This window comes from Eleutherodactylus coqui, chromosome 1 (assembly GCF_035609145.1).
Source record: "Eleutherodactylus coqui strain aEleCoq1 chromosome 1, aEleCoq1.hap1, whole genome shotgun sequence".
NCBI lineage: Eukaryota > Metazoa > Chordata > Amphibia > Anura > Eleutherodactylidae > Eleutherodactylus > Eleutherodactylus coqui.
The window spans coordinates 312,732,914-312,745,889 of NC_089837.1; the positions used below are offsets into that span (position 1 = coordinate 312,732,914).

The 12,976-nt window shown below is 42.8% G+C and overlaps 1 protein-coding gene across 4 annotated transcripts in view; it reads right to left on the bottom strand.

Moving 5' to 3' along the window:
- The window catches only part of COL8A2 (collagen type VIII alpha 2 chain), a 133,734-nt gene that overhangs the window by 25,213 nt on the left and 95,545 nt on the right, over positions 1-12,976 (bottom strand). For all 4 annotated transcript variants that reach the window (XM_066574980.1, XM_066574981.1, XM_066574982.1 and 1 more), the window contains one exon: positions 3,786-3,960. In XM_066574980.1, coding sequence (XP_066431077.1) covers positions 3,786-3,948 — 163 coding nt within the window. In that variant the 5' untranslated portion in view covers positions 3,949-3,960. The remainder of the gene's footprint in view (positions 1-3,785; positions 3,961-12,976) is intronic.

Sequence of the window (12,976 nt, forward strand, 5' to 3'; positions counted from 1 at the left end):
AGAGGGGGCGGGAGCTCAGTTCCTGCTCTGAGGCTCTTCCATCCTCCCCCCCCTGCACACAAGCAGATCGTATATCGGTCCCGGCTGCAGAGAGAAGAACTGCGCATGCGCGGATGAGAAGAGGCTCGTTCCCGCGCCGACAAGAGCTGCTGCGGCCCGACAAGAAGAAGAGAAGATTCTTGTGGTAACCAGGGACGACGGAGGAGCAACACAGGGGGGGGGGGGCATCCCTTCAGGTAAGTCCAAAACTTCTGTTTGCTTCATTTTCCATGCACAATGTATATTACAAAGTGCATGGAAATGGACAAACAGAAGTAATGAGACCTAATGTTTATGGCCGGACAACCCCTTTAAGGTATCAGATAATAGCAACACAAAGCTAAATTAGTTTTTAAATGTACTAAAACATAACAAAAACTATTAACATTTAGCATCACTGTAATCATACCGACCCACAGAATGAGGCCAGGCTCACACAGCTGTAAGCGTAAAACATAAAGATAGAACTGCGTAAGGCAATGCAATTGATTGCCTGCAAACTACTGAGTATCATGCGGGTGTACAGAGCCTGTGTAATACGCAATTCCAATACCGTCTTGTGAGCCCGGCCTTAAAAAAGACGTAATTTTTATAGCATAATGAATATCAGACCCACACAGGGGCGTAACTATAGGGGGTGCAGGGGATGCGGTTGCACCCGGGCCCAGGAGCCTTAGGGGGGCCCACAAGGCCTCTCTTCTACATATTGTGAGCCCAGTACTATGAAAAAAGCATTATAGTTGGGGGCCCTGTTGCAGATTTTGCACCGGGGACCAGAAGCTTCAAGTTACGCCTCTGAACCCGCATACCAGCTTTTAAATAAATTTCCTCATATGTTATATGCTATAATTAAATGTTGCCATTAAAAATACAAATCATCACACAAAAGAACAAGCCCTCATACGCATTTGTCAAAGGCAAGGATGAAAATGAAATTGTCTCATCAAGAGGGCAAAAGACAACTTCAGTGAAAAACAAAGATGTTACAGGGTTCTAGGGCTCATTCACGTGAATGTAAGTACGCTTTGTATTACGCGCATATTTTTTACGTGAGCAATGCATAGTGAATAGACCCCATTGATTTCAATGGGTTCGTTCACAGCTGCGTATTTTTCTCACTTTGGGTCAGGTGAAAAACACGCATCATGCCCTATTTTGGGGCGTATTACGCACTGAAATAGTCCATTGAAATCAATGGGCGTGCATAAATACGCAAGAAGTCAATGGAGTTTGTTTTTTTATGTGCCTAAAAACTCCCGATAGGCATAAACATGCAGGAAATCAGCATATTTCGGTCGGTGAATATGCTGCATATTGACGGGCCGAGATCCACAGCACAGCAGTGTGAATCTGGTTCCTGTCCTCCACAAGGCAAAGGCTTTCTAAGCTTCTCATTCATACACTGAAGCAACCAGTGACTGTTATCTCAGTGGGACATATACCATTCTGCAGATAATACTCATATTAGCATGTCACAGAAATTCTGTTCCCTTACAAACTGCGCAAAAGTCTCCAAATTATTAGATGAGATGGGCTCTTTATCATTTTAGTTCCTATCAACTTGGACGATTTTCAAGATAATACATAATAAATAAGGATACTCAAGTTACCCATAGTATATAACCCATTAGATGAAACTACAAATGTCAGTGTCTACACACCATAATAATACATCATAAAGACTGCACATTTTATACAAAAGATACACAATATTTCTATAACCATGGATGCAAGCATGAAGTATCGTGTTCTTGTGTTGACATTATGTCACCCCCTGCTGGTAAATTCTGAGAATGCACTTTACTGTGTCTATCTGAGATAGTTACTATAAAAACACGACTAGCCATCTGATGATAAATTTCTTAGCGAAGTAAAAGATTTTACAGTTGTGTGATCCAACATAAATAATGCTAAGTACTAAACATAGAGACATGCAACTTTAATTTTCCTGTCCTAAGGGAGAAGTGAATTTTGAGGAAGCAGAAAAAATGCAAAACAACTGTTTGAGGAAATACATTAAAGGGAATGTTACCTATTTTTAGACATTTTTCCACAACTTAAGAACTTTGAATAGAGCTTCTTCTTGTCAGGACTTCCTGTATCCTGCTTTGTCTGCAGTCTGACCCTACTGACCATTTTAGTGTGCCCACCCCCTGCATGTGGCGTCTGTCCCTTAACTGGATAGTCTAACCTCTAGCTGATTGATTATGTTCGCCTCTTTTATAGTTATTAACCTCCTGTTATGTAATTTTTGTTTCTAGAACTGTTGCTGTATGTATATCTTCCACTTTTGTCTCTATATCTTTGTGAACCCGATGTCTTCCCCCTTGTGTTCATGTGACTATGCTGCATTTTCATGTTTAGCTTCCTGAACTTTATGCACTGGATTCCTCACTTCTGTCTGTTCCTTTCTCTTTTGCCTTCCCCACAAACTTCTGTATATTCTTGTTCTATCTTGACCCTTCATAATTCTCTATATTTGAATTTATTCATTTAGTATGGCTGTGTGCTTTTTTAGAATTTGGATACAAAAAACATCGGACAGCAAACAGATGTTGTCTCTGTGCTGCCCCATATTAACGGAGCCCTGTGCCTAGCATGCCCTTCTGTGAAAACAGGCAAGAATAGGGCATACTGTGATTTTTTTTACATAGACCATCAGCCCATATTAAAAATCAGTCATGTGAATAGCCTCATAGGCTATTATGGGTTTTTGTGCTGTCCGTGGACGGCCCATGGCCCAGATATACAGGCATCAGAATGGGCCTCTACAAACATGTTTGGTATTTTTTTCACCTTTTGTCAGCAAAAACAAAAAAACAGCAGCTTATATGATTGAGTAATATAGGTAAATGTTTCTGGACATTCAGAGAAAACGAGGTGTGATAAAATAGTCCCGGTGACGATATTGTTCTGGACCTGCTTCATTAAAGCGATTGTTCCTGAGGGCTCAGTCACACGGGCGCATCGGCACCCGTACACCAGCGCCGATGCGCCCGTGTGACTGAGCCGTTACTGCAGAAAGAAGACGGACGTACCTGAAGACAGACGTCTCTTTGCAGCGCTGATGAAAGAACACATGACCGGCAATGAAGCCAGTCACATGTTTTTTCCTCCGGCGCTGCAGAGAGATGTCTGTCTTCAGGTACGTCTGCTACCTGCACTAACACAGGCGCCGATGCGCCCATGTGACTGAGCCCTTAGGGCCTATTCCAGTTCGTACGCCTTGTTAAGACTCCCCTCTATGAGACAGAATTGAGAGCTATTCCATAAGATGACTATGAAGTCCATCTATGTATTTGAATGGCTATCATGCAAATAAGGAAAATACCTCTACAGCGCCACCTATTGGATGATCGTTGCCTTCAAATCAATGCTTGACCCTTTATACAGGTCTGTAGAGCAATGGTTGGAAATTGTAAAGCAAGCCAGAATCCATACACAGACAGCTGTTTCAGGGTTTTTACCCCCCATCAGTGTGCAGTAGGATCCTGGCTTGGCTAGTGAGAGGCCTGTGATGCGTAAATGGGCCTTAATATCTATGTCCAGCTTCATTCTGATTCTATGACACATTTCACTTGGTCTGTCCTGCATTTTTATGAAAGAACAGATGAACCATAACAGCACCCTCTTATTTTATCATGCAATTCAATTTTGATTATGTGAATCAATGGTAATCATACATTTAACATGTAAAATATAAGCACTTTTATGTTCAACAAAAAAGAAATTAAGAACAATCTTACCTAAATATTGCCCCTTTCCTTCTCTAAATGGTGGCCCCAAAGGTCCTTTTATCATTGGATTTACATATTTCATTTGAGGATATCCTCCTCCTGCTGGTCCACCTCCAGACACTGATCCCATTGCAGCCACCAAAAGGAATAAAGTGCTGTGTTGCAAGGACATCTTCACTTCACTCTGTGAACAAATTTTTAATTAAGAGTTTAGGAAATTTGGGAAATTCAAATACAATAAAAAGTAAGGCTACTTATAGTACATGAGCTTTTGTTAATTTAAAGTGCACCTGTCACCAGGTTCATACTGCCCAAACGATGGGCAGCGTAAACCCGGGACAGATATAGTAATATGGTAACATAGTATGTTAATCTGAATGAAGACAATGTCCATCCAGTTCAGCCTGTTTCAACCTCCTTGTTGATCCAGAGGAAGGCGAAAAACCCCAAGAAGCAGAAACCAATTAGCCCATCGGGGGAAAAATTCCTTCCCGACTCCATAATGGCAGTCAGAATAATCCCTGGATCCACCTCTGAAAGTTCCTACCCGACTGTAAGACCCAGAATGTCTATATCCTGTAATATCGTAGCGCTCTATAAAGACATCTTGTTCCCTCTTAAACTCCTCTATGGATTTTGCCATCACCACGTCCTCAGGCAGAGAGTTCCACAGTCTCACTGCTCTAACAGTAAAGAACGCCCTTTTGTGTTGGTGATGAAACCTGCTTTCTTCTAGACTTAGCGGATGCCCTCTTGTTACCGACACAGTCCTGGGTATAAACAGATCATGGGAGAGATCCTTGTATTGTCCCCTAATGTATTTATACATAGTTATTTGATCGCCCCTTAACCGTCTTTTTTCCAGCGTGAATAATCTTAATTTTGATAGCCTCTCTGGGTATTCCAGTCCCCTCATTCCATTTATCAATTTAGTTGCCCTTCTTTGAACCTCCTCAAGCACTGCAGCATCTTTCCTGAGCACCGGTGACCAGAACTGTGCGCAGTATTCCATGTGAGGCCTGACAAGTGCCTTATATAATGGAAGGATAATGTTCTCCTCCCTTGCCCCTATACCTCTTTTAATGCACCCCAAGACTTTATTTGCTTTTGCAGCAGCTGACTGGCATTGATTGTTCCAGTTAAATCTACAATCCACTAGTACCCCCAGGTCTTTTTCCATCTCAGTTTTCCCTAGCATTACCCCATTTAGTGTATATTGGTGACATCCGTTTCTCCTTCCCATGTGCATAACCTTACATTTGTCAACATTGAACTTCATTTCCCATTTTTCTGCCCAAGCCCCCAGTTTATATAGGTTCATATGCAGCCGCACATTGTCCTCTATTGTATTAAAGGGGTTGTCCCGCGCCGAAACGGGTTGTTTTTTTTTTCAACCCCCCCCCCCGTTCGGCGCGAGACAACCCCGATGCAGGGACCTAAAGAAAGCTTACCGGAGCGCTTACCTTAATCCCCGCGCTCTGGTGACTTCTATACTTACCGGTGAAGATGGCCGCCGGGATCCTCTTCCTCCGTGGACCGCAGCTCTTCTGTGCGGTCCATTGCCGATTCCAGCCTCCTGATTGGCTGGAATCGGCACGTGACGGGGCGGAGCTACACGGAGCCGGCATTCTGCACGAGAGGCTCCATAGAAGAAAGCAGAAGACCCGGACTGCGCAAGCGCGGCTAATTTGGCCATCGGAGGGCGAAAATTAGTCGGCTCCATGGGAACGAGGACGCTAGCAACGGAGCAGGTAAGTATAAAACTTTTGATAACTTCTGTATGGCTCATAATTAATGCACAATGTACATTACAAAGTGCATTAATATGGCCATACAGAAGTGTATAGACCCACTTGCTGCCGCGGGACAACCCCTTTAACTGTCTTATATGATTTTGTATCATTTGCAAATATTGATCTTTTGCTGTGCAGTCCCTCTATCAGGTCGTTGATAAATATATTGAACAGAATGGGGCCTAGTACTGATCCCTGTGGCACCCCGCTAGCAATGGTGGCCCAATCAGAGTACGAACCATTTATTACCACCCTCTGCTTTCTATCTCTTTCTATGCTCATTTGGCCCATGCCTGTTTTATCTTAAAACGCTGCTGCGTTTCAGAAAACACCTACTTGAATGTTTGACTTGGAGCTCAGCTGAAACAGCGCTTGGAGTCAAAGAGGTGAACCGCGCCGGGATCTCCTATGTCATCAAGACAAACTGGGAGAGGAGATGTCACTTTTGTTGCTGACTAGAGATCTCAGTTCTGAATCAAACTTCTAAGTATGTTCTTTTTAGAAATGCAGGAGCGTTTCAGAATATAACATATATAGGCTGAGTGGGCATATGGTTCAGGCAGCATAAATCTGGTAACAGGTTCCCTTTAAATAGTTTATGACTAACTTACCTCTGCAGCCATATTAAAGTTTCATAACGTGTATGTTAGGCTCACACAACAATCGCAGTTTAATAAACAACAATGGTGATGCTATACTTTTCTACTATTGACGAGGAGGAAAAAGAGGGGTGGAGCAAAACCTGTACAGTTGTGTTTGTTGTGAACAATGATACTACATACGGGGTGAAGAGAGTGAAGTGGTGACTTCAATAGTGGAGGTGCTGCCTGACCAGATGACGCACCACCTGGGTGGGTGTGACAGAGTAAGAGAATAGGACTAAAAACTGGCAGTGGAGAAGGCTCAACACTACAGGTAAAACAAGTAGGAAGTGACCAGAGGTGTGGAAAACTTCTCTTTTTATTTAATAAAGTACATGATCAGCTTATGAAAACGCGTTTTGGGGATAACCCCTTCATCAGTTCGGCTGGTGTTTAAAACATACAATCAGAATTGTAATTGCGTTGGATGGGTCTCCTATCTTTTCTATGGGCACTGCATTCGCGTTAGATGCTGAACGCACGACATGTCGCTTCTCCTTTTCTAGACGCAACCTTCATGCGTTCAGCGCAGCCCTCCATCTGCATGTGGAAATGCTTTCATTTAGAAAGCATTGCCCACAGCCATTGTGTTAGACACACGCGTTCAGAGCCTGCGTCTAACGCAATGAACAAACGCATGTGGAAAAGGGGCCTAAGACCCCACTTGTTCTGAGCGTCGTTTTGCCTAGAGCAAACCTTATTGGTGACAAAGAGTCACCTGACACTTTCCAAAAGTTTCTAGAACTTGTTTATAAGTTCATTAGTGCCTCGAGCAAAACTACATCCTGTACCAACACAAAGGAAAGGGCAGAATGTAAAGAAAGAACATCTGGTCACCGGACACAAGACACGTTTCTACTTTACAAAAATCGATATTATATCACCTTAAACTATCGATGTTACCGATATATCGGACATAACAATATCGAGGAAAAGTATCGCCAAAGCATTAGCAATATATCGATATTTTGATATATCGGTTTCGATGTCCCAACCTCAGACTTAACGATGCACCACTGAAAGATTCTGATTACATTTTGTAATTTTTATCAAGTGCAGTATTGTAATGATATTGCATGAATTCATATTAACAGATGCATCACTTTCTACATCCTACTTGGCGATTATGTTTGTATATGAATGAAAATTGATGTAAATGTTGATTTGATGCCAAAGCAGCTATCCAGGCCAAAATTGTGCTAGACAGGGATCAAAATAGGGATAGCTGACTTGAGAACCCTGCATACTTCTGCCTTGACCATTGGAGCTGTATCTCAGGCAACTTTTTTTTGGTATGTCTTCCTCACTTTTAAGATTCGCTTAATTTCTTTTGGTCTGAAATTGGACAAAACCATTAGATCTTTTTAAGCCTGTTTTGTGTAGCAGAGGAGGACCACACAGTGACTCTCTCTTAGATATTGCTGCTTCAACCAACTGCCAATCCCATAGCTAAAAAAAATTTAAAAACTCTTAAAGCTAAGTCTTGTAAATTACTGTAGGGGCCAAATTTTTCTTTCAAGCAGTAAGAATATACAATACAGTATGCGTATATAAATAAATATATGCCTCAGTGTGTCCCATTTCATTATCTAACCAAAATACTTCTACTATGTGGTTGGAAGACCTCATAACACGCCAAGGCATTTAGGTATGTGGGCTAATAGAGGGGGATTAAACACCTAATTCACACTCACTAGCCTGGGGATGGGGGTTGAGGGAGAATGCTGCCACGCCACTCACTCACCAGTGTAGAGAGCAGCACCTGCTACATTCACAGTCAGCGCCCACATATAGTAATATACAGCGTGATATAGACGTTACCAACTGCATGTAGAAACAGCTGCATCCTGGTTGTCAATATAAAAATGTCTTTTATTTCCCCATAACACGAAATAGACAGCAACGTTTCAACCTTAATGGTCTTTATCAAGCTATCTTGTAAGAAAGCTTGATAAAGACCATTAAGGTTGAAACGTTGCTGTTAATTTGGTACAGGTGTTTACCTATTTTTCGCACGGAAAATTTAATGTTGTGGTTACTTCAGAGAAAGCATAGAATAAAATATGTATACACGTATGTATCTACTTAGGACATAAGGAATTATCATGCCAAATTTCAAGCTTCTATGACACTCGGAAGACAGAGAATTAGATTAGGTGCATTACATAGGGGGTCACTTACTTTTGCACTTAGCATTGAATAATCGAGTTTTGACTCATTTACGGTTCCTATTTAGAACCTAAAGAATGGCATGCCAAATTTCAAGTTTGTATGACACCATGAAGTTACATGACATAGGCGTGGGCTTACTTTTGCACTTAGCATTGAATAATCAAGTTGTGACCCCTTTACTTTTCCTATTTAGGACCTAAAGAATGGTAATGCCAAATTTCAAGTTTGTGTGACAGCAGGAAGTTAGAGAATTAGATGAGGTACATTACATAGGGGTGCTAAAACTTTTGAACTTAGCATTGAGTAATCAAGTTGTGACCCCTTTACTTTTCCTATATAGGACTTAAAGAATGCTCGTGCCAAATTTCATGTTTGTACGACATCAGGAAGTTAGAGAATTAGTGGTGAGTCAGTCAGTGAGTAAGTGAGTCAGTCGGTGAGGGCTTCCGCCTTTATATATATTAACAATATATTAATTAACAATTTATTTACTTATTGATATTTGATGTACTATCAGAAGCTAGTGAAAACAGAATTAATAATGCGAGCATTGGTAGTTATTAGCCTAATTATATATCCTAAAATGTATAAGTGAATGGATACATGCCAAGTCAGTGCCCAGCATGTAAAGTACCTGTACTTAAATGGATCTCTAAAGCCTGACAGTAGTGAAAACATTATGTTACTAGAGGCTTCTACATAGCTATAGCCAAGGGAGTACATCCATAGAGGATCCTTGAAGAAAACGAGGTAGCCCTTCTTGGTCACATCTCCCTTGCTATACATTGCATAAAGCTATGCAGTACAATTTCCCTGGCACGGGATGGAGGGGGGGGACATACACTGGACCAGTTCTCTTTGGAGTGCAACACAATGATGGGGGGCCCAGCTTCACCTTGCTTCTGAGGCTCCTTGGTATCTGTGTACTACAGTAGGACCATTACTGATACTCAGACATCTTCAGTTTTAAAAAAGTTGAGCCATGAAAGAGCTAAAGAGTTTTTTAATAGAAGTGTAAAAGGGTATTGAGAGTCAGAGGGCAGTGGTTACATACCGTTTTCCAGATCTTTGTTGGCTATGTGTAGGAAAGCTGTCTGCCTCTTACGTTCTTTGGCACTTAAGAATAAAATGTATAGTCTGCCTTTTATACAGTACATGACTTTTAGAATAAAATCCGTAATTCCTGCCTGCTAAAGTGTGAGAAAAATGTATTTTATCTAACTCATAGATGTGGTTAAAATGCCTTTGCAGCACAGTCGGGTGGAGGTGTAGAAATGTATAAGTGTTTTTAAGTTTTTGAAGCACACATGCAGTGATTGAAATATTACATCTGGGAAAGTCTGTGTTATATGTAGGGAGCCAAGGCTGGCAATTGTTTGAATACCAGCAGTAAGAGGAGGCCCAATATATATGCTTTTACAAATATCACAGAGCAAAAAGTATGTGAAAAAAGTGCAAGGAGGAGAACATGAGCACTGCATCGATTACAGACTACTTTGTAATTCAGAAGACCTTGCCTGACTTCTCTGCTTGACACTGTCTTCAAGGGCTAACTAGCCTTATCTCATACACATGCCATCACATTTTCTTGACTTTCCAGATTCTGCTTTATCCTTTGTTAATTTAGTCCATTAGCTGCTGCAGCAACTTCTGGTTGTCCTTGGTGCAACTCCCTACAGTATTTTACTTTTATTGTGTCTGCTGGCTTATTGCCTTAAAACTAATCTAAACCTTTTGTTGTTTTTGTGTTCAGGCATTGGGCTCACAACAGAGTTATAAAAACTGTCCTGTACTTCTATTTTATGATGATGTAAAGTAAGCAGGTCCATTCTTCATTTATCTTGTCTACGCCCAGTTGGCCGCCTGGAGTTAGCCAGGAGTGGAGGCAAGTAGGCAGGGACAGGGGTTGTGGGTGAGATCTAGGGGCACCCGGGCTGGCGTATCAAGGGTAGTATACCGTAACATAATAACTAGCCATTAAAATTGTTCTTCAATGGAGGCCATGAGTTCCCTCGCATGTCAGTTGCAGGATTTAGTGGTCGTGTTCAAAGACCTGTCTGGTCGTATGGTGGCCAGGAGTAGCGGGAGTTAGTGCATGTTTCTATGACCCCTTCTATCCCCGAGCCCAAGTGTCCTCTTCCTGAGGTATTTTCAGGGGGAAGGAGCAAGTTTTTTGTTTTTCAGCAGGCATGTAGATTGTATTTTCGGATGCGGCCCCGCTTCTCCAGCTCAGAATCACAGAAAGTTAGATTGATTATGTCCTTACTTCGCGGTCCCCCCCAGACATGGGCCTACTCCTTGCCCGAGAGTTAGGCCTGCCTGCAGCCAGTTGACTTGCTTTTTCAGGAACTGGGAGGTATTTTTGATGAGCCGGACAGTGCGGGGTTGGCAGTATCTCTTCTCATGTCGCTACATCAGGGGCAGCAGTGGGTAGAGGACTATTGCTCTAAATTTAGACGGTATGCAGGTGAAACCTCTTGGAACGATAACGCCCTTAAAGATGTCTTTTTGTTGGGTCTTTCTGACGCTGTCAAGGATCTACTCATTTCTCATCCCGCTCCTGTGACACTCAATGATGCGATGGAATTGGCAGTCAAAGCTGACAGAAGGCTGAGATCTAGAAAAGAGGAACGTCAGACCCCTAAGGCTAGGGAATCCGGCAGATCCACTCACCCTTCTCCCATGCTAACTTCTGGTGTCGAGCCTATGGAAGTGGATCAGCTAAGTTCCGAGGAATGGCGACGGCTCCGGATGACTCATCGCCTCTGCCTCTATTGTGGGAAAGCTGGACCTCGTGTAGCAACCTGTCCTCAGAAGCATCTACAACATCAGTCGTAAGCGCTGCGGAATAAGTTGGCGCTATACAAATAAAGATTATTATTATTATCAGTCTGAACCGGCAGAAAACTTCAGGTCCTAGGCGATATTTGGGAGGATCGCCTAGGATAACAGGTACTCCCTAAGTTATTGGTGCCTTGTCAGATTAGCTTCCGGAATTTCACTCAGTTCAGTCAAGCTTTTATTGATTCAGGTGCTGCTGCCAATTTGATTAGTTTACGTTTTGTCAGACCTCTGATAACTGAAATGCCAGCGTTAAAAATTTTCATACGCTTCACTAGTATTGATTCTACCCCACTGTCTGCAGAGGTTGTACAATGGAGGACTCCCATGTTACAGTTCACTGTGGGTGTTCTCCATTATGAGAATCTGTTGTTCTTGGTAATGGAAGGGGTGTCTGCTGATGTAGTGCTTGGTATGCTCTGGTTGGCCCTGTACAATCCCCGATTTGATTGGTCCACTCAGGAATTGACACATTGGGGGTTCTCCTGTCATAGTCACTTAGCCACTATATCCATGTGTTCAGCAGATACCATACTTATTCCTGAGTATTTGTCCGATTTTCATGATGTATTTTCCAAGAAACTGTCTGAGACTTTGCCTCCCCATAGGGAGTGGGACTGTGGTATTGATTTGATCCCCGACAGTCCCATCGCTAAGGGAGCCATTTTTAATTTGTCTGGGCGTGAGCACGAAGCCCTTAAGTCCTATATCTCAGAGTCTCTGGATAAATGACATATCAGGCCGTCCAATTCCCCTGCAGGGGCAGGTCTCTTCTTTGTAGAGAAGAAGGATTGGACATTGAGGCCTTGTGTGGATTATTGGGCTTTGAATAAAATGACAGTAAAGAACCAGTGCTCCTTGCCTCTGATTCCGGATTTATTGAATCAGGTGGTAGGGGCACACTGGTTTTCCAAATTGGACCTAAGGGGGCTTACAATTTAATTTGCATCCGAAAGGGAGATGAGTGGAAGACCGCGTTCAACACCTTGTTCAGACATTTTGAATGTCTTTTCATGCCCTTCGGACTTTGTAATGCCCCCGCTGTGTTTCAGGGATTTATGAACGCGGTCTTCCACGACTTCCTAGGGGTCAAATGGAGTCTGATAAAGTGGCAGCAATTTCCCAATGGTTCAGACCAGATAACCTGAAAGCTCTCCAGCGGTTTTTAGGTTTCGCAAATTTCCACCATAGATTTATTCAGAATTATTCTGTTATTGCTCAACCCCTGACCGATCTGACCAAGAAGGGTGCCAACTTGGTAAGATGGTCGCCTGAGTCCCTAGAGGCTTTTAGTCATCTCAAAAGGGCGTTTACTGCTGCCCCGATGCTAGTACAGCCTGAGGCGCAGCGACCGTTCTTCATTGAGGTTGATGCATCTGAGGTGGTGACGGGGGATGCATTGTCTCAGGAAGTCAGCGGGAGACCTGGGTATAGTTTATGTGCGTTCCTCTCGCGGAAGTTCAGTGGAACGTAACTACGACGTGGGTAATCATGAGTTATTGGCAATTAAGTGGTCTTTAGAAGAGTGATGTCACCATCTTGAGGGCGTAAGGCATCCCATTACCGTATATACTGATCATAAAATCTTGGTATATCTCGCCAATGCTAAGAGACTCACGGCTCGTCAGGACAGGTGGGCGTTGTTTTTCGCCAGGTTTAACCTCGCCGTTACATATATTCCAGGGGAGAAGAACGTGAAGGCAGACACCCTCTCATGAAGTTTCTGTTCGCCGGAAAGTGAGACAGTGGCTCC